Source organism: Chiloscyllium plagiosum, unplaced genomic scaffold, assembly GCF_037043375.1.
Source record: "Chiloscyllium plagiosum isolate Xiang-an unplaced genomic scaffold, Cpla_swu_hap1 HiC_scaffold_34, whole genome shotgun sequence".
Lineage (NCBI taxonomy): Eukaryota > Metazoa > Chordata > Chondrichthyes > Orectolobiformes > Hemiscylliidae > Chiloscyllium > Chiloscyllium plagiosum.
In genome coordinates, this window is record NW_028270172.1 from 17,626,634 (window position 1) to 17,649,805 (window position 23,172).

The following is a 23,172-nucleotide window of genomic DNA, read 5'->3' on the forward strand; positions in this document are numbered from 1 at the left end:
GGGCCAATGTTGGCAAGTCTGCAGTTACTATCTATTCCATTTACCCTCACATGATGGGTGACCTTTCTTCTTGAACCATTGCAGTCCAGCTAGTATTGCTCACAGAATGCTAGGTGGAGCACACTTGGATTTGATTTAGCAACCATCGAAAAACAACATATATCCCAGTTGTATTGATGTATATTATGAAAGAAGTCACACTTCTTTCATATTGGTACCAACAATGCAAACGAAAGGAAGAATATAGACACTTTTCAAATTAATGAGGCAAAGCAGCCTATAACACACATGCAAAAGTAGTTATAAATTGTGTTACATATAAACTGTACAGATTAAGTGTCCACAAAATACTTTGAGGGTATTTTAGGGTAAATCCCAACTAAACTCAATGAACTGAAGGAGGAAATTAGTGCTGTCTCTGATATTTAGCAAGCACGTAATCCTGTCTTGTCACGTCACTAAATGGATTTCTCCTGACTTGCACATCTACACTCCCCATTGAAATGGATTCAATCCTTGACTTGATGGTAATGCTAGAGTGAGGCATTTTTTTGAACCACAGGATTACAGACTGTGGTGAATTACAACTCAGCTCTTGCTGATGGCTCTCAGCGGCTCATGGATGCCTGGTTACAAGCTGATACACCTGATCTGAATATATTTAGTTGATGATGGTGCCACGCAACACAATGGAAAGTATCCTCAGTGTAAAGTCAAGATTTCACAAGGACTGTATGGTGGTCACTGCTAACAATGCTATCATGGACAGATGAATCTGTTCACAAAGGGCAAAGTCGAGGAGCTTCTTCTCTTGGTTCTCTTACGATCTGCTCCAAACCTAGTTTGAGAGAGATAATCTTTAAGGCTTGACCAGCTCAGTGAGTAGTGGTTCAGTAAAACCACCCTGACTACAAATGTATCCACATACAATCGTCTGTCAAGCTAATTCAGAAGCCATATGAAGGGTTAAAAGCATTGTTGTGGGTCTGGAGTTCTAGACCATACCAGACTTAATTCAATATGTAGCAATGTCAAGAGCAGAAATAACCTACAGTAGGTTCATAGCCCCAAACTTAAATGTTATTTATGATGAGGTGCTGTCTTATTCAGGGTGTTGCATCCTAAATTGATCCAGTGCTTGGGTAGGTTTCCTCTGGGGTTTGCCTTATAATTTGCAACATTATCTGGCTATCACACAACATAGCCCTGCAATTCCCAGTTAATATGCCATGTGCTCCACATCACACCAACAGTAGGTTAGAATTAAATTCATTATGTGAGCATGAGATGCCACTTTCACAGCAATTCTACTGCTAACTCATCCATTTCTCCAACATAAAAACTGGGAAGATTGAATCCATTGTCTTTGTTTCTGCTACAAACTCCTATTATTTAACCACCATTTCCATCCCTCTCCTCACCAACTGTCTGTGGCTAACCAAATATTCACAAGCAAGGTGTCATGTTTCAGTTCAAGGTGATATTCTAACCAAATACCAATGATGATGAGATTTTCCATTGCTTTACTAATGGTCGAGCGTAGACTGATGAGGTGGTAATTGGCTAGGTTGGATTTGCCTGCTTTTTGTGTACAGGACATTTTTCGTGTTTTGTGCTGCTGTCAGTTTTGTAGCTATGTTTTTTATAGCTTGAATAGGGAAGCAGCAGGTTCTGGAGCACAAGTCTTCAGTACTGTTGCTGAACATTATCAGCACCTACAGCCTTTGCAATATCTGTGCCTCCAACCATTTCTTGATATCACTTGGAGCGAATTGAACTGGATGAAGGCTGGCATCTGTGAAGCTGGGGGCATTTGGAGGAGGCTGAGGTGGTCATCCACTTGGCACTTCTGGCTGAAGAGTGCGGTGAACACTTCAGCCTTGTCTTTTGTATTGATATGCTGGGCTCTTCCATCATTGAGGATGGGGATATTTGTGGAGCTTCCTTCTCCAGTGAGTTGCTTAATTGTCCACCATCATTCATGACTGGAATTGGCAGGGCAGCAGAGCTTAGACCAGAGCTGTTGTCTGTGGGATCATTTAGGTCTATCATTTGCCGGTTGGCATACAAGTAGTCCTGTTTGGTAGCTTCATGCCTGGTACTGCATTAAAAAACTTTTGAGTAAAATGTTTGCTTTTCTAATAGCAATTGAAGGAATTTCAATCTATTGTTTATTTATATCAATGAGATTATTTTATTAAGATAGCAATGTCATCAAAAGACTCAACTACATTCTATTTTAATTCGGCACATGTCCAGATGCTTGCTCATGGTTCATGTTAGAGGTGGTATGGTAGGGCACAGGGCAAAGGTTAATATGTGGAGAGCATAGTCAGTGCTAAGTTGACAAGAGGTTATAAAGGTCCATTGGGATGACTGGGGAGCACAAAAGGGCTTCAGGGGTATGATGGCACATGGGGAGTGGAAAGATGGACATGAGGGATCAGAGGGTAAAGGACAAGTGGCAGTATGAATGGGTCATGGGGAATGTGAAGAGGGGGATGGTAAGGTGTGATGGCCTTCTTTATTAATTGATTTTAAAATAAATTGAACTAGGCTCCAGAACACCAAGGCATGCCTTCTGACTAGCCAGTGACTGCATCCAGTAACCTTTACACTTGTTCTGTGGTCACCCAGCCCTTACTCCCAGGGAGCTCCACTACCCCACAATAAAAATTCAACATTCTCAGCCACTTCTTTCAGGGTCAGGCTTGCAAAGATGGGACCTTATCTGTCTCTGCCCACCCAACCAGAGAACATAAAGGCAGGTTGTTGCGTCGTTCATGTTTCCTTTCCACTTGCATTTCACTCAAACTGCCTCTAAAAGGAGAGGAAATTATTTGCTCCAAATAACAAAGAAGTCAGAGGTTGAACAAACCACTGCCTATTCTTAAATTTTAACAGAGAAGGGTGAAGAACAGGGAAGGAGAATAGGACATCAGAGGAGCCAGTTCTCTACAAGGTATTATCCCACCCAAAAGAACTTGCTGGGCACTTACTTATTCAATGGATTTTAAGGATCTTTCTCAAACAAGGAGAAGCAAACTTCAAACATTTTTGCAAACATTGAAAAAGGGCACTTCTGCTGTTTAACCACAAACTTTCTGAACCATTTCTCAGAACTATTACTCATTTTACAATTAAAATTTGATGATCTCTTTCAACCTCAAAGCATTCCCCAAACCAGAGGCATGCTTAAAAGCTTGTCTTGCCAGCCTACCTCCTGAGAATGCACTTTTTAAAACTTCAGGAGAGTGCAAATATTTTGCTAATGCATTGACAAAGAATTGGTACCATTGGTAACGTACTGGACACCACTTAATTATGGTACCATGTAAACAAGAATCATATTTGCAAACAGCTTTTCAAAAATACAAACTACACTGATCCAAATATAAAGACAAGTTCTCATACTGTAACAGATAAATACATGTTAATATTTAAGGAAAGGAGCAAGAGCACAGCAATATTCTTAGTAGGATAGGACTTCTCATTTGAAACAGTACTTCCTTGGTAAGGTTTCCAAGAAGTTTGGATTCCTCTTATAGTGAAATTGATTTTTCCAATAGAAAAGGGAATTATGTAATTTGCAATACAATTCGCTATCACTGTCTTTGAAACATCACTTTTCTCAGTTTCCCAGAAAATTATGATACTTCCGAAGAAGCTGTTTTTCTAGTTGTAGTATGCACACAAACTAGGTCAATCATTTATGACTAGGTCTGCCTGTAATCATCAACTCCAGAAGAAAATATGAAGTTAGAAAATCACTAAAACTGTGATAATGCACTCATTCATACTATGCATTGCTGGCATATGTACATTTATTTTCACAAAACATTTTTTTTGCTACAATTTAATGTGCTGCATGTAACCAATCAGCAATACTTCCTGGCACAAAATGTCAGTGTGCCACACCAAAGGTCAATACGATAATCATTCCAGTAGAGCAGTGAATTATATTCGGTGCCTGAGAGACGAAGCTAGTTTTAAGCCTCCTATACCTAACACCAGTCGCAGGTCCCTTATCAATATTTAACTGTGACTAATCACTGTACCCAGTCCAATGGCTAATTACCATTGCTTAAAGGAGACAGTGTTCTTAAAAATGCCACTGAAAAAATTTTAATTGCATTAAGTCAGGAACAGTAGAAATGGTGATCCTGGCTCCACACCAAAACTGGAAGCAGCCTGTTATCACTACTGCTCAACTCCTCCTAATGCTGAAAACACTCTCCATCATCTAGGACTTCACAGTATCTTCTGGGTGGGAACTGTTCTTCCTTGGTCATGTAAGGCAAAAAGTCGCTATCCTACTATCCCCTTCTATTTTGTGAAGCTTAAAATTGCAGATTCGCTATTATGTCTCAGTTTTTATACCTAATATACCATTAGCTAATTTCACACGTTATGACTGTAAAGGCTCCCTCTCTTTTTATTTTTGTGCTATTCCAAATTGTGGTGTTGGATAAGGATTGCTGCATGGCAAAGCAAGCAAGCTCACTCTCAGGGCGTTGCCTGTACCACAGTGGTAGTGCCTCACATCCATCTGCCAGGGTGCACAATTAAAACATAAAATGAGCTACAATACACAGCAACTCACATACTAATATGTCACTGGCCTTACATTACAGAACATGGCACATCCAATAGCTTTTTGCCAGAGATGTGCATGGAAAAAAAGACAAAACCACAAAAGTGGTCTTGCGAGTTGAGCTTCATTTGGGTTCAGCTTGTTCTCCTTCCCAGTTCGGTTTGCTGGTGTTAGCCTTGCTTGGGTAGGCTTGTTGGCTCAGACAAGCTTCACTGTTAACACTGCAAGTGTTTAACAATAACAAGCAAGACTGAATATGACTTACAGTTCTCATGATCTGATCAACATGGAGAGGCTTCATTCCTAACACTGAGCATTTGCACAAGGAAAGGCCTTGAATATGAAGGAGCTAAGTAACGGAAGAAGTTTGCACTCCCTGCGTCTTGGAGGAAGAAGTCCACCTTGCCAGGTACATGCTTCATATAATTGGAGTTCAGATTACATGCTTCCCAGTTTGGGTTACAAAACTGTGCATTTGAATATATTTCCAACAGGCTAGACTGTCAATAGGTATTCACGTCAAGCTAATTAATGCACATCAGATGGTCAGGAAAGATGACAAAACTTTAACTCACTGTGGGAATCTGAGTTTTTGCCTCCCACCAAGTTAAGTTCCCCATCCCACCCTTCCAAAATCTTTAGCCAAGCCCAGAATATTCTGTCCTAAAGGTAAATGGGAGAAATATTTTACACATTACAAAATTAAAGACCTGTAAGAAATTCTTTAAAATAATGAAAATGAATTAAATATACAAGAGATGCAGTGTCAGGTGATGTGTTGTACCTGCATGATGTGGGCACTGGTTGACTCCATTGTGGTTCATAGTAACCACATCGTGGTAAGTTTTAGTTGCATGAGGAACTCCAGCTCAGAGCTGATGAGCTGGAGTTCGAATGTCAAACACTTTGATACAGCAGGGAGGGGGAGGAGTTATTTGGATGCTGTATTTGAAAAGGCAGTTCACATTCCTTAGATTAACTACTTTGAATTCGGTCAGTGGTCAGGGATTGGAGGATGTGATTCTGAGTGAGGCAGGTGGAGGGATCCAGCAGGTAGCACTGCAGGTGCCTCAACCCTTGATCTTGTCCAACAGGTTGGAGGTTCTTGCTCCCTGTGGGGAAAAAAAGAGCAGGGACTGTTGGGAGGATGAGTAAACTGACCAAGGTACAGGGAGCCATTCAGGTCAGGGCAGAAAAGAGAAATGCCGTCACAATTGGGAATAGTACAGTTAGGAGCACAGCCGCTGTTTTCTGTGACCAGAATAGAGAGTTCCGAAGGCTGTGATGCCTGCCTGGTTCTAGGGTTCAGGATATCTCACCAAGGCTGCAGAGGAACTTGGAGTAGGAAGGGAAATATCCAGTTGTCATGGTCCACAGAGGTAGGAAGAGGGAAAAGGTTCGCTGAGGGAATATGAGCAGCTAAGGGTTAAATTGAAAAGCAGAAACAAAAAAGGTAACAGTCTCCTAATTATTACCAGAGCCATGAGCTAATTACCACAGGGTCAAAAAGATGAAACAAGTAAATGTTTGAATCAAAGATTTGAGAGATAGAAAGTGTTTTGAATTCAAGGGACATTGGCACCGGTACTGGGGAAGGTGAGACGGGCTCTATATGAAATCACGCTGGGACTCTAGTCCAGACGAATTAAGAAAACTCGTACAAAATGTAAAAATGGATAGCAAAAGCTTCAATAACTATATAAAAGGGAATACAGCAGTTAAAATGAATGATGGTCACTGGAGGATGTGAATGAGGAGTTAAGTGGGGGAAAAAGCGGACACTAAATCAATATTTTGCCTCCATTTTCATGGCAGAGGACTCTAGCATTATCCCAATAGTAACAGGTAGTGCAGAGGTTATAGAAAGGAGGGAACTTAGTACAATCAGAATCACTAGGGAAAAAATGTACTGAGCAAACTATTGGGAATGAAGGCAGATAAATCCCTCGGACATGATGGCCTGTATCCTAGGGTTTTAAAGGAAGTGGGAACAGAGACAGTGGATCCACTGGTTACAATATTCCAAAATTCCCTGGATTTGGGAAAGGTCCTAGTGGTTTGGAAAAACATTAATAGAATGCCCTCATTCAAAAAGGGAGGCAGAATAGGAAACTATAGACCATTTAGTTTAACATCTGTCAGTGGCCAATTATCAGAATCTATTATTAAGGAAATAATAATAGGACATTTGGAAAGTGAAAACGCATTCAATCATAGTCAGCACAGTTTTATGAAGGGCAAATCGTACTTGACTAGAATTCTTTGGACATGTAAGATCCAAATTGGATAATGGGATCCTGTAGGTAGAGTATTTCTGGACAAAATGTTAATACACAAAGTAAGATCATATGGAGTTGGGGATAAATTATTGAGTAGGGGATAAATTATTAGCTTGGCTAACCATAAAATGCAGAGTCAGGATAAGTGGGTCATTTGCTTTTGGCAAGATGTAACTAATAGAGTTCCAATCTGTACAAATGATGTGGATGCAGGGACAGGAGGTACGGTAGCCAAATTTGCAGATAATTAAAATAGGTGGGAAAGTAAGTTAAAATAAAGAAATGAGAAATTTAAAAAAAGGATGTGGATGAGTTAAGTGAAAGGGCTAAAATCTGGAATTTAAGGTGGATAAGTGTGAGATTAACTATTTTGGTTGGAAGGGTAGAAAAGCAAATTCTTATCTAACTGGAGAGAAACTTCAGATTGATTTGGTGCAGTAGGATTTTTTTTATTCACTCATGGGACATGGACATTTCTGCCTGGCCAGCATTTATTTCCCATCACTTTAGTTGCGCTTGAGAAGGTGGGGGCGAGCTATCCTCATGAACTGCTGCAGTCATCAGGCACATTCCACACTCAGTTGAACCTTGAAAGAATAGTTTAGCGCCTCCACTCTTGCTTTCCTCAGTACACTTAGGAACCTTGGATATATCCAATCAGGTCAAATGCTTTCTTCACTAAATCTAATGTCTTCGACACGTTTCTTGCCTTTTTTTTGATAATATCCTTCATTGCTTAAATCAAAATCAAAAATCACATTCCTAGATCATCCCTTCTCACCTTTCTCAGACATGGTTGACCACACAATCCTCTTTCAATGGCTCTCCACCATCATCCAGCTGGGCACGACTGCTTTTGTCTGATTTCATTATTATCTACCTAACTATATCCAGAAAACTGCCTAATGGCTTCTTATCCGGCTGCAGCATCAATAACTGTGGTGCCCTCAAGGATCTATCCTTGGCTCGTTTCTATTTGTCATGTGACCCTCAGTGACACTGTCTAAAGGATGGCATCAGTTTTCAAAAGGATGCGAATAATCTCTGTCAGAGATACACAAGCATTTACTTCAATGTAATATTTGTCGCACTGAAACCACAATCTTCGATCTCCGCTACAAACTCTGTGCCCTAGCCAAAAACTCTGTTCCTCTCCCTGGCAAATGACTAAGACCGTGCCAGACCTTGTGTCACATTTAACTTCAAGCTGGCTTTCAACCACATAACTGTTTGGTCATTAAGACTGCTTATTTCCATCATCTGTCTCCATGCTTGCCTTAGCTCTTCTAATGGCTAAACCACCCTCCATATCTTAGTTACCTGCAGTTGTAACTGAGTTAACACACTCTTCATGGGCAACAAAAATAGGAATTGCTGGAAAAACTCAACACGTCTGGCAGCATCTGTGGAAAGAAAGCTCAATTTCGGGTCGGCTGACCCTTCTTCAGAACAGAAGATATTGCGCATTCAAAGGGTGTTCTTCAACACTCTTCAGGGGTTCCACATCCCACTTCTTGTAACCTCTGTACTTAGCGTAGACAGTGATGAACTAAAAACAGAACAGGCTTCAAAACAGCGAGTTTTGAGAAGATTTGTAACTCAGATTGAGGTTCTGGATGCAGGCTTGCTCGCTGAGCTGAAAGGTTCATTTCCAGACATTTCGTCACCCTACTAGGTAACATCTTCAGTGGGCCTCAGGCGAAGCACTGTACATGATTCCTGCTTTCTATTTATATGTTTGGGTTTCTTTGGGTTGGTGATGTCATTTCCTGTTCTTTTTCTCCGGTTCCAGCTCAGGTTTAGAACCAGAACTCTATCAACAAACACATCAAGTTAGACCCCATCTACCATTCCCTGAGAAAAGGAACAGGAAATGACATCACCATAGTAATGACATCATCAATCCAAAGAAACCCAAACATATAAATAGAAAGCAGGAATCATGTACAGTGTTTCACCTGAGGCCCACTGAAGATGTTACTTAGTAGGGGTGACAAAACGTCTGGAAATGAACCTTCCAGCTCAGCAAGCAAACCTACATCCAAGCTTCAAAATACACAACAGCTGCGCCAAGAACTGAAAATACACTGCGATCAAAACACTGGAGTTTTAAAAAAAACTTATTAGAGCACCTTCATTCAGAACTTGCATGTCACAGATATTAATAATGGGGATTTGATGATGTGTCACAGTATCAAGCTCCATTTTATGTTTCCACAAAAAGTACGTTGCTCCTTATTTTTGTCCACCATCTTATCTTCCTTCCATTACTAACCACACAAACAGAGCATTTTAAAAAGTTACAAGAACCATTTAAATTATTTTTTTGATTAAAACTCATAGAACATTTGTCTCCAAAACACAGATGTACAGTACTAAATAATCACATTTCTTGAAGTCTGATATTGCAATCCTACACATATTTAGAATTTTAGGCTCCCAATCTGACAACCTGCCTACTTAAAATACTATCTTTATGCAGGGTTTCAAGTAATTATTTAATTAATTTGATTCTAGAATGAAGTGAAAAGGTTGGCAAAGATTTTTTTGGTCAGTCTTATGATGCCACTGAAACTGCGCTAAAACATTCAATGTCTTACTTGGAATTAATTTACAATTTGTAATGCGGTGAACAACTTATTCCCTATTTACTTGTGCACCACTAAACTTTAGTACACTTGTTTCTGTAGATACAAAAACTCAATATTATCCTTTTATGTCTTTGACTTACTTTCACTTAATTCAGTTTCCAAACAGTTATCACCTGGCTTTCTGACAATAAGAAAATTCTTGATCTGTTATATGTCATGTTTACACTGTCTACCCTTTTCAGAATTCATTATTTTCCACTCAAAACACCTTAAACATTGCTAAAAAGTACTTATACAGCATGAGAAGGGGACACTGATTTATTGGATTATCATTGGCATGGAAATGGAGCAAGAACTGTCAATCTATAAGTTCTAGTTTTTAATCATCTATTATTTTAGTTTTACACCTGCCTATTACACCTTTCATACAAACGAATGAGTATACGTCCTGCTAAATGGTTGGAAATGTTTAATTGCTTTTTGCCCTCACTGCAAACCAGAATGCCGAGAGACAAGCAGATTAAAAAGCACAAGGTAAAAGAAATGACTAGATGGAAAACAGAGCACTTGGAAGGAAAGAAAAAATTATTCTGTCCCAGGACAACGCATTAATCTGCTGTGGAAAAGACAGTTCACCCTATACAGTCACAATAGACAATACGCAATACAGAAATGACAAATACTCTAGACACAGTCTGACACCCCCCAGGATGGGGTGTTGAAAGTTTATATTATTATTAACGAATGCAAATAATGTTAGTGTACACTTCTTCTTAGGTCTAAGATAATAAACCAGGTTTACTTACCATTACAATGTAATCCTTTACTTACTTCTATGGTAGTTTTTTAAAAAATAAATACTCAGGCAACATTATATCATCACAAGACTGTGGTTTCACATGAAAGCCATAGCTTTTCTGTAAAGCATTTACTCACAGAGAATGAACGATTGGCATTGTTGATTCCGACTGGGTAGCTAGAAGCTGGTTCCCCAATTCCAAAGAATAATCATTATCATCAATTTCGTTCAGCTCTTCATCTGTAATTATGTCAAAAGTTGCATCGTCTGGTTTGGTGAAACTTTCTGAAAGAGCCAAAATTGGAATAGCCCACTGACTTACAGGTGAAACAGATAAATCACATTACATACAGAATGAGATAATGGGAGGTAAAATAAACTAAGTTAAGCCATTAAATCTATTCCTTTCATTGAATGACATGTAACTTGACTTCACTTGAATAAACTTCAAAAGAAAAGTTCTAAGCAATTCATTCCCTGTGGAGAAAATAACAATGGATGATGTTTTCTACCTAGGTGGCAAACTGTCATCAAATGGGCATACTGAGCCAGTCACACCAAGGTGAAGCAAAGAAACACAGCAGCTTCAATAATGAATCCCAATGAAACCACAGATTTCGTACATTTGCATCTTTCAACACTTTTGCGTGAATTTAAAATCTCGACCTTGCTCAAAGATGACATCAATAGGCTTGAACAATTGATACAACCTTTCACAGTGGAAGTTGGTAACTAGTTGGCAATACAGATGTAAACCATGAGTACTGTACTTGAGAAGATTGACAACATCATTGGTAATCACCTCTGGGCATGAAAGGAAACAATTTCTCTGAACCTACTCTATCCTATTAAACAGTTCTTGAATTTTAAACACCTCAATTAGATCATCCTTTATCTTACAGATTCCGGGGAATACAAATCTTGTCAACACACTCTGTCCTCTTAAATCAACACTTCCCTAATATCATTCTGGTGAATCAAAATTGCACACCACCATGGTCTGCAGATCATTCCTGAGATTACAGTCAGGCATAACTTGTCCTGGATAACTTAACAGAAGCTCCAGTAGCAGGTATCAGTGGTGAGAGAGGGCAGGGAGCAGAGGAGCTCAAACTATTGTGCTCGGGTCTCAAGCAGTGGATGGCAATGATCAGGGAGCAGTTGAATAGACCCTCTCTGAAAAAGTAAGCTATCTTAGAGGGCAGGAAGGCTGATGGGAAGTACAACAGACTGATAAAGCGACCCCAAAGTCTAAACCTAAAGTGAGCATCAGGCTCCATTCATGTATGAACCTGCACCCCAAGATTTCTTTGTTTAGCAACACTCCCCAGGACCTTACTGTTAAGTGTTTAAGTTCTGCCCTGATTTGCCTTATGAAAATGGAGCACCTCACATTTATCTAAATTAAACTCCATCTGCCACTCTTCGTTCCATTTGCCCGTGTGATTAAGATCCTGTTCTACTCTGAGGTAACTTTCCTTGCTGTCCATCACACCACCAATTTTGATGTCATCTGCAAACTTACTAACCGTACCTCCTATATTCACATCCAAATAACTTATATAAAATGACAAAGACCCAGCACCAATCCTTGCAGGAGACCACTGGTTACAGGCCTCCAGTCCAACAAGTAACAAGTTACCTCTTTCTCTCTCCACACATGTTGACTAACCTCCCCTGATTTCTGAGGTTGATTGTACATGGATTTCAAGGGTTTCTCTGCTGCTGTAGATGCTGGGTAAAGGGGCTTCTCATGTTACAGGTTTCATTGTAGCTTAAAGTTCTTTCCATAGTCCCACTTATCCTTTCTGCTAGGATATTTGTCCCACTCCAGTTCAGGTGCAGCTCAATCCATTAATACAGCTCCTTCTGTCTTTATTGATGTCACTGACCAACAGAATGGCATCCCTCTTTCAAACAACAGTCTTTTAAGTACACATTCATTTTGTGATCTCTTTAGCCTTGTTACAATTAGAAAATATCTTTGGTAGTAATCTGAAAATTAACACCCACTAAATCCAGCTTTTTAACTTACTGCCTAGTTTTTGAAAGTAAGACCTTTTCTTGTTCAACATAGACCATAGTTGTTGACTCCATCCTCTCTCCTTCCCATAAAGTTTTGCTTTGCCACAACCCAAATTCTCCTTTATCTTATTTTGCCTGCCTTTCTGAATAATGTAAAAAGGATACCTGCCTAAATTTAGCACAATCCATCTTTAAGTATGCAGCTCTGAGTTTGCAGATAACATCAGCCACTGGCTGCAATTTTTAATTCTGTTGAGTGAGCAACTATTACGATTGACCTATTAAGTGACTATTACAGAAAGCAGATTCAGGGCAAATGGTTTTTGTCTTCCTCCTATAGCCAAGAAGAGCAAAAGTGTGATTCCACATCTCAGACTTTCGCCATCTCACTCCTGGAACACAGAATTGCCCTATACGTCATAATTATCACTGATTCTTTTAATACAGGCCTTCACCCTCTAATCATTAAAAATTGGGATTCCAATGTCTAAAATCCTGGAGTTATTTGTTGCATTCTTACTTTCCAAATTCTTGCTGGGAGCCTTCCACATGACAGTAATACAATATTGTTTATCATAATACTATGGTGTGGATAGTTCCTAAACAATAATTGACAAAATCTCACAAATGTCACAACAGGAGCTCAGCAGCTAATTCAAGCTCTGTCAGCAATGAAGACAGAGAATTGCAGGAATTGGTATCATTGGAGAAGGTAGTAACAACTTTTACTTCTGAACAGTCCAAGGCTCCTGTCAATTGGATAGTGATCCTAGCATCCAGTAGAACCATGGGGACCGGGAAATATTAGGAAGAGGGAGAGATCATGCAACCATGTTCAACTGGGGGCATGTGTCATCATTCCAAAATTAGTAAACAGTCTGAGAATAAAGGGTTAACACCCGTTACTTTACATGTACACTTAATTTTATCTCAAAATATTTCCCGGTGTTGGAGGAAATATGAATTAGCCATAAGTGTATACTTGCAATTACAAAAATGCCAGTATGCATAAAATACCTAAGTTGGGTATTGGTGAAACAGGCAGTACACAAATGGGACAGTGTATTATATCTTAAATAAGTGACATGCAGTATTTCAATCTATCTACACCTAACCCATGCAGGGGATGAGAAATCTTAGTTCCTTCTTAGTTTTCAGAAATGTTAAAGGCTCTGAAGAGGAAATTTAAGTTTTAGAACACCCCACGATTGCTAAGTCTGCAAGTTGTGCTGAAAATGACATGGATACTTGCACACAAGTTACTAGAATTTAATAATGAGATTTGGAATTGGCTGAGGGGTACATCCAAGTAGATGTTCCAGATCGCACAGATCCACTTGCAGAAAAAGGGATTTCACAAGGAACGGTAATGACAATATGGGTTATGGCACAACTTTTTGAAACGTATATGTCATTAATCAGAGACACAGACATTGTATAAAGGAATTCATGGTAAACAGCATCTTGAGACAAAAGCAGAATGAGCAGTCAGTAGATATCCAGATCAGGATACAAAGACATAATTCAATTTCTATTTTCAAAACATAGATTCCATGTTTATTTTGATGCAATGCTTCAGTTTTATGTCATCTAAAGTTAAAGAAAATGTGCAAATTATTTTCGAAAGCAATGCAGTTGGCCTGTGGGTTAGAACATTGTAAACTGCAGTATTGCAAATCTGCAGTACAGATTGAGGATCGGAGAGATAAAAACTGATATTCTGCGCCAGTCCATTTTTTAATTAAGTTTACTAACTAGGCAAGAACCACAGTAAGTGTAGTCATAACAATTTACAGTGAACAAAGTTGACAGAGGAAGTGTGTGCAGTTGCGAGTTTTTTTTAATATTAGACGTGTTGAGCTCAGCAAGTTAGATAAGTTGTGTGCTAAAGGTTAAATGGTCTAAGTTGGGAACATGTCATTGTTGAGCAAAACAGAAATTGAGCGCTGCTGGAAAAGACATTTTCTCAACACCTTTCATCTTGTATCAGGGCAATCTGTAGGAAATATAAGTGCAAATGAGAAATATTCATAGTATATGAGAGGAGAGTGCTGATTGGTTGGCAAGTGGATTCTCACTGGTTGGCAACTGGACTCTGATTGGCAAAAGTGTTGCCAAGGAGAATGCATCAGTTTGTGATGATGATGGTTAACTGCAAAGCTTTTTTAAAATTTCAAATCAGGCAGGATGACTGACTGGTCAAGGCATTACCCTGAGAATTGATCCAGAGAATGATTTTCACACATTTTGTTGCAATGAAAAAGGCACAATATACATACATTCTTTCTGACTGCTAAGTGCATAGGCCTGAATATTAATATGCAATTCCCAGTAGATGCAAGTTCACCACACTGCACCCAACTGACAATCCTAAATGAGTTATCCGAGTAATTCTTTGCATATGCCCTGCACATTCTCCATGGCAATACCTCTACAAACCAAAGTTCTCTTGCCAAATAATCAGTACTCTCTTATCATTTAGTATAAAACGTTATTTTTCTTTTACATTGATATTTCTTGTGAATTGTTCCGATGAGTGCAAGATTAAAATGTTTCAACAAAATGAGTCTTTTTTGAGTAATGCTCAAGTTCCATACAACCAAACAACTAATTACATAGATTTTTTTAAAAAAATGAGCAAATTGCACTCTCAACCTTCCTCCCTCCTGTCAACCAGTTCCCTTTCCCTCTGAGACCTCCTCCGCTTTCACATAACCATCTCACCTCCATCTTTCTCACTTCTCTCTCAACCTACTTGAAGTCTCTTATTTCAACACTGTTTCATAAAACACTTTCCTTGTTTCTTGCAATTTCATGACTCACCCAACTCCATTCCCACACTTAATTGTTTATAGAGGTTTGGTAGTACATACAGTCCCTGGTTTGTGAACAGCTATTCTTAAGAATGAGGAAATGTCGGATTTTTAAAATTCATATTCATACATCCTGTATGGTGTCCCATTCATCAAGTACCAACATTTGCAAGTCGGACATTCATAAATTGGGGACCCACCCCATACCATTCTGTCTTTTACTTAAACTTTTACTTTCACCTTCCTCACACTCAACCTTGCCTACTTCTTTCCTGTTTCTCACACTTTCTCCTCATGTTCACCCAACCCAGTTCCCAGAATGAAAATTGGCCTAAATGTAAATCCAAACCTATAGCAAAGTGGTTGACTCTGAACTGCCCTCTGTACAATTGGGGATGGACATTAAATGCTGCCAGCGTCGCCCACATCCATCAAATAAATAATAAAAATTCCAAATGCTGTCCAGATCTAACCACCCTCTTGGCAAGTGTTTAGGCATGGGAGGAGAGATCACTGTGAATCCTGTCAGGCTATAACCAGCCTGCAAACCCTGATGCTACCATCACCTATTCTTCAAGGAAGGTTATGATAAATAAGGAAGCTGATTCTGCTTCCCCCAGCTCCTCTCCAAAGGTACTTCAGCACATTTCAGTGTTGAGGGAAATGCAATGCTGAGGGAATGCAGTATAGTTGATTTTTTTTAAATTTATGCATTGGACTTGTGTCTAGTGTTTGGATGCTGTGGTTTAGCTGAGCAATGCATATAATCTCGATAAGACACCTGATGCTCTTTGCAAGGTTCTACAAACAGCAGTAACATTTAGCAGCCACACTTGGACTTTAATGGTTATTGTACATCAATTAAACTCAGTTGTAAAATTTTCAACTGGCTCGTCATAATGGTGCTTTGTGGAGGGAGTTCCAGATTTTCACTACCCCTTACAAGAAAGAATGCTTCCTGACATCGCGATAAACAATTTTAAGGATACGTCCCTTGTTTTGGACCTTCCCATCAGAAGAAATTGTTGCTTGCTACATACTCAAAACATCTTATACAGCTCAAGTAGATCATCTCTCAACATCTCTCCTATATTTGAGGGGCATCAAGCCTTGCTTATGTAACCCATTCCTATGATTTAACCCTTTCATTTGAGCTATCATTGAGTGAAATAAAACCAAAATACTGCAGATGGTGCAGGTCTGAAACAGAAAATGCTGAAGAATCATAACAGGTCTGTGAGGGGGAACAGTTACTGTTTCAAGATTTTTAAATAAAATTGTATGAAGAAATCATATCAGACTTGAAACTTTAACACTGTTTCTCTCTCCACAAATGCCGCTGACTTCCTTCAACAGTTTCGATTTTGCATTGTTCTGCTTGAGGTACAAATGTTGGCTAGAACAGTAAGATAATTGTTTTGTAACCTTACTATAAGATCTTTTACAACCAGCGGACTTCTTATTTGAAAGACTGCATCCACGATAGTGATGCACTCCCTCAGTACTGGAATGTCATCCTCGATTATAATTAGTTTAATCAACCTATAGAGCTGAGAGGAGAAAGATTTAAAAAGAATCTATGGGGCAAATGTTGCAAACAGAGGGTGGCTTGTATGTGTAATAACCTGCCAGAGGAAGTCGTAGATGTAGGTACAATTACATTATTTAAAAGACATTTGGACAGGTACACGAATAGGAAAGTTTTAGAGGACTTGGGCCAAGCGCAGGCAAGTGGGACGAATTTAATTCGGGAAAACTGGTCGACACTGACGAGTTGGACCATAATGTCTGCTTCTATGCTGTGTGACTGTATTCAGCAGTGCTATTGTACACCTTTAAGGAAGGTGAGAGTTGAATACAGGCTTTCTGGTAGGGACACTATCAGTGCATCACAAGATCCCGTTTGACCTAGATTATATGCTCAAATCAATGGAGTTAGGTTTGTGTGTGTAATTCAATCATGTACTACAGAACCAAGAACTTACTCTGTAATTAGTACCTATTACATTAATAATTAGTTGTGGAATTATTGTGCATCTGAATGGTTTTGGTAATTAATGCCTACACTGTAACTTGTACCATGATGATAGGAATAATTTGCTTCCAAGCATCTGAGTAATCATCACCTGTGTTTCTGCTAGTTGGTCCTTCTGAAGCTGAACGTGAGGGAGATTCATCAGGGCTGTTTGGAGTACTGGAAGATCCAGGATCATTCAGTCTTTGAACCACAGCACTATGTTCTGTGTAGCAGGCTCTGCAGCATCTCTCTCTTTTACCGCTGTGCTTTGTCATTACAAAATTATTGCTGCAGTAGTAGCAGAAGATACGTCCACAGAGTCTGAAATAAAACAGAACAGGATGGTTATTTTCCAGGTGAAAACAAATTTCAATTCAGGGAGGAGATTAAATTTATCACATCTTTTTGCTAATTTACAATTTCCTACCTATGTACATGAAATATTTTTGCACAATAAGAATCCGTGAAGGACAAAAGGCTTTTATTTATAATAATAAGAAAAAGGTATTCAAAGCAAGAATGGGAACACTCACTGTGCCTATTGCTTTAGACAAATATCAGAGGCTGCCCTTGACATACTGTGCCAAGCTTGAAAAGGTGTCTGTCTGGACTTAACTAGGGATTACTCCCGTTTGGCTTTCAGACATGGCTGTTTGTTTAAAGCACAATGCATGTGTTTGGTGCATATGTGGCTGGCACATGATACAATTCAGACGCATCATGGTGGTGTACGGGAACAAGTCAATCCTCTTGAACGATGACTACTGACAACCATGGCAAGCAGTCTGGCTTTATATCTGCACTGAAAGGCAAGTCAAGGTGAGTCTTTAAGCTTTAGCTGAGGCAGCAAAGCACAAGGCAAGGATGCTGCAAGCACCGAAGTGGGCACAAAGTCAGCAGGTGTTTAGAGAACAAGTGAGCATCGCTGACATATGGCCCAGTTCAAACTAGGAGGTGGGTGCATGTCCCTGTGTGTCAAATACCCTGGCAGCAACACTATAATGAAAGTGGTGGTGCACCCCAAACTGCAGCAGTGAAATGAAAAGGTGTGCTGTAAGCATATTAGCGATGTGTTATGTGGATGCAGCAAGGCTGGTGTGTGTTGAATGCTAAGATCACTGAATGTGGACTGTGCAACACAAGACCAGGTGTCCAATATGGAGGTCTGAACAAGCATGTGGTGAGCTGGAGCTACCAGTGACCTGCTCTTTCACATTGGGAATTCTTGGTGTCTCGTTTCTCCTGGGCAGGGTGGGGGGAGGGGAGGTTGGAGTACAGAATACCACATATTAAGGAGGTGACATTTGATACTAATGAGGGTCAGATCGAGTAACAACCCATACAAACAGACCTCTCTCCACTCATGTGTGAGAATCCTGCGTCCCACACCTGCTTGGAGAATAGAACTTCTTTAATCTCAATGTCAGGAAGGTCCTCACTGGATGCCTCACCTGTTTTTCCCAAAATCTTTCACAGTGGCCCATACCATTCAAGGGCTGGGAAGATTCCACCTTTAGAAATAAATGCATCAAGTTGAACTCAAGAATGAGGTAACGATGGAGAAGGGTAGTAAGTAGCTGCACTTGTTTTTAAAGAAGGTGACAGCAGGTTGATAGGAAATCCAAGGAAAACTGGAAGAATTGGAAGTTGCTTCTAAAAGAGGTCCCTACTTATTCCGTGCACCTACTTGAAAAGAAAACTGACTATAGCTTCAAGGTACAACTGAGATAAGCAGTATTTTTATCCAAATTACTATAATAATAAAGTCACCATAGTCCAGGAGGATTATTCTCTCATTAGATAGACATAACTGGTGGTGGTTTAACCTAAGGGTCACCACACCTCAGGTGAAGGATGAGGTCAAGAATGTAGGACCTTCATTGTGACCTCAGCCTGCACTGGAAATGAACCTATGCCGTTGGCCTCACTGCATCACAAACTAGCTGTCCAGGCAACTGAGCTAACTGACCTCCTAGATTACAATATATGTGAAATTAAAAAGAATTAGAGAATCATTGAGTTGTACAGCAAGGAAATAGATCCTTCCATCCAACTCGTCCTTGCCAATCAGATATTGTTTGACTCCTTTTTATCTGGATCAAGTGATTATTGTTTTATTGTCCTTATTTTGATATTTATCACAAGTAACCCTTCTTTAGAACTGGACCCAAAACGTTACTCTGTTTTCTCTCCACAGATGCTGCCAGACATGCTGAGCCTTGCCAGCAATTTCTCTTTTTGTTTCTGATTTCTAGCATCTGCAATTCTTTTGTTCTTTTTGTCTACTCTTCTGGTTCCTGTCATCAGGCAGATTTTATACATGTGTCTGTTCTTGCCTGTACTTCACTACTGCATGTCATCTGGCAGCTGATGTGGTGTCCGCTCACACACATTTCACACCATCTGTTCACCAGTCCACAGCTCGCAGTGAACTCTCAAGAAACAGTTTCAGATCTAAGCTTCATGTGTGTCCCACTGTTAAATATCTGGTTAAAAAAATCACACAACACCAGGTCATAGTCCAACAGGTTTATTTGGAAACACTGGCTTTTGGAGCACTGCGGTAGCTACCTGATGAAGGAGCAGTGCTGGACTATAACCTGGGTTGTGTGATTTTTAACTTTGTCCACCCCAGACCAACACCGGCGTCTCCACATCATGACTGTTAGGAAGGCAGGGATGTACTTTGACAAGGAAACAGTGGCGGGGGAAATAGTAAAGAGAGAGAGGGATATGTGGATGAGCTGAATACTATTTAAATGACGCAACACTGCTGAAATTTGCAGCTGAGTAGGATCTGGTGTGTTCACATGGGCATCACAAAAAGCTAGCACCCACATTCAGTGAGTTAATTGGGAAAGCAAATAGAATGTTGGCTTTTATTTCAGGGAATAGAGTCTAAAAATAGGGCGATCTGGCGAAAACTACAAGGCATTAGTCAAACTGTATTTGGAGGACTATAAACAGTTTTGGTCTTGTTATCTAAGATTTGCTGACATTGGAGGCAGTCCACAGAAGGCTTACTGGGCTAATTGCGGGTTGAAGATTTTTCTTATCAGGAAAGGGTGTAGATTGGACTCAAACTCACTGAAATTTGAATGAATGAGAGGAGACCCCTTTGAACTTGTAAGATTTTTCAGGGGTTTGACAAGGTGGATGCAGAGAGGTTGTTAAAGGACCAGAAAGCATAGACTCAGCGATAAGGGTTTCTCTCAGCGGGATGTAAATCTGTGGAATTCTTTACTGCAGAGGGCAGTTGAGGCTGAATCGTTAACAACTTTCAAGGCCGAGGTCAACAAATTTCTAAGCATTAAAGGGATCAAGGGTTATAGGGATAAGCTAGAAAGTAGAGTTGAGAATTATGAAACACAATCTCATTGAATGCCAGAGCAGACTCAATGGGACAAATGGCCTGCTTTGTTCTTGTATCCTTTGATAGTCTTACCCAACAAAATCTTAACAATTTCAGTCTTGAAAGTTTCAGTGGACTTAGCAATTTCATCCCTCTGAGCAGCCTCCTTGACTCTATGATCTTTCATGTGAACCAGTTCTATGTGGTTTTGTTCCCCAATGGCTGATCTGTGATTTTCAGATTATGCTCCCAGATCTGTGACATCAGACAGTTTAATAATTTAAGATAGTACCTCAATTAGATTACCCAGCGTCATTCTGAAGCCATGGGAATTCATACAGGTTATATAATTTTTCCTTGTAATTTAACCAATAAAAGTTCTGTTACTACTCGGATACAAAAGCACTACAAATGATCTTTTCTGATACGTCATGCCTCCTATGATTCCCCAGTTTTGTCTCTTTATAATTATTGTTCCCATCTAAACAATGTACAGGTTGTTGGACTATAACGTGTGTTTCATTATTGCACATTCACTGTAGCAATTGCTGAATTGGGGACACTGTTTCTAAAGTGTAAACTTTTCAAACATGTGTTGGCTGTCACACGATTATATCGCCAACACTTTAGGTGCTGCTTCTAAAGCATGATTTTTCTATAATGCAGGATTTCACAAGAACGCAACCATTGCGTTATAGAAGAACTACCTGTACTATCATCTACAAATGTACAATTAACAATCAGCTGGGTCACTGAGTCAGATTCGGAGACTTTGGAAGGCTCCAACTTACTCATGTGCATAATGAAGGTGCCAGGAAACACTAAGAGGATTAAAATCTGCTCCTGGGTGACTGTAAAAACAACTACAGTTCCCTGAATAACCACTGACCACCCCACTACACTTTAGGGGAGGTAACCACCTAGTGCTATTATTGCTGGACTGTTAATCCAGAGAAAGTGAGGACTGCAGATGCTGGAGATCAGAGTCGAGAGTGTGGTGCTGGAAAAGCACAGCAGGTCAAGCTGCATCCAAGGAATAGGAGAATCAACGTTTTGGACATTAGCTCTTCATCAGGAATGAGGCTTGTGGACCAGAGGAGCTGAGAAATAAATGAGGGGGGTGAGGCTGACGGGAAGGTAGCTGAGAATGTGATAGGTAGATGCACGTGGGAGTTGGGGGGGGGGGCGGCGGCTCTACACCGCTGAAGCCAGGCAGCAACTTGCAGCACCTCCTCCTACTGCCCCTCGAGCACAACATCACCTCCCATCATCAAACCATCATCTCCCAGACCATCCACAACCTCATCACCAATGGGGATCACCAATCCACAGCCTCCAACCTCATTATCTGGGAACTCCTCACCACCCAATTCTACCTCCTCCCCAAATCCACAAACCTGACTGCCCAGTTGATCCATTGTCTCTGCCCACTGAACTCAGCTGTGCATATTTTGACACCGTCCTGTTCCCCCTTCGTCCAGAAACTCCCCACCTACATTCGGGACACTACCCTTCACCTCCTCCAACACTTTTGCTTCCCCGGCCCCCAATGCCTTATCTTCACTACGGACATCCAGCCTCTGTATACATCTATCTGCCACAACAAAGGCCTCCAAGCCTTCTATTTCTTCCTGTCAAGCTAACCCAACCAGCACCCTTCCACTGACAATCTCATTCGTCTGGCTGAACTGGACCTCACCCTCAACAACTTCTCCTTCCAATCTTCCCACTTTCTCCAAGCCAAAGGGGTAGCCATGGGCACCCACATGGGCCCCAGCTGTGCGTGCCTCGTCATCGGGTATGTGGAACAGTCCATCGTCTGCAGCTACACCAGTGCCATTCCCCACCTTTTCCTCCGCTATATTGATGACTGTATCGGTGCTACCTCATGCTCCCACGAGGAGGTTGAACAATTCATCAAATTCACCAATACCTTCCACCCTGACCTCAAATTCACCTGGATCATCTCGGACATCTCCCTCCCCTTTCTGGGCTCTCCATCTCCAACTCCAACAACTGACTAACCACAGACATCTATTACAAACCCATTGACTCCCACAGCTACCAGAACTACAACTCCTCCCTCCCTGCCCCCCGTAAAACTGCCATCCTCTATTCCCAATCCCTCCACCTCCACCGAATCTGCTCCCAGGAGGAGCAATTCCACCACAGAAAATCCCAGATGGCCTCCTTCTTCAAAGACCGCAATTACCCCTCCCAAGTGTTCGATGACGCCCTCCAGCGCATCTCTTCCACTTTCTGCACCTCCTCCCTTGAACCCCACCCCTCTAATTGCAACAAGGATAGAACCCCCCTGATCCCCACCTTACACCCCATCACGCTCCGCCTACATCACATCATCCTCCGCCACTTCCACTACCGACAAACAGACCACACTACTAGGGATATAATTTCTCACCCCACACCTATCTGGTTTCGGAAAGGCCATTCTCTCAGTGACTCCCTTGTCAGATCCACACCCCTCCACCAGTCCACGTCCAACTCCCAGCACCTTCCCCTGCCAACGCAAGAAGTGCCCCTCCCCCCCTTACTTCTGTCCAAGGCTCCAAAAGGAACCTTCCACATCTGACAGAAATTTATCTGTACCTCCACACACTTCATCTACTGTATCCGTCGCACCTAATGTGATCTTCTCTAAATCGGGGAGGCAGAATGCCAATTTGCAGATTGTTTCAGAGAAA

At 40.7% G+C, this 23,172-nt stretch overlaps 1 protein-coding gene across 4 annotated transcripts in view; it reads right to left on the bottom strand.

Moving 5' to 3' along the window:
* The window catches only part of LOC122564486 (FYVE and coiled-coil domain-containing protein 1), a 186,524-nt gene that overhangs the window by 100,795 nt on the left and 62,557 nt on the right, over nucleotides 1-23,172 (bottom strand). For all 4 annotated transcript variants that reach the window (XR_006315928.2, XR_006315927.2, XM_087978526.1 and 1 more), the window contains 2 exons: nucleotides 17,228-17,439; nucleotides 10,401-10,548 (listed from right to left, as the gene is read on the bottom strand). Coding sequence is in view for 2 of the 4 variants with exons in the window: in XM_087978526.1 (XP_087834652.1) it covers nucleotides 10,401-10,548; nucleotides 17,228-17,439 (360 nt within the window). In the remaining 2 variants the exon portion in view is untranslated. The remainder of the gene's footprint in view (nucleotides 1-10,400; nucleotides 10,549-17,227; nucleotides 17,440-23,172) is intronic.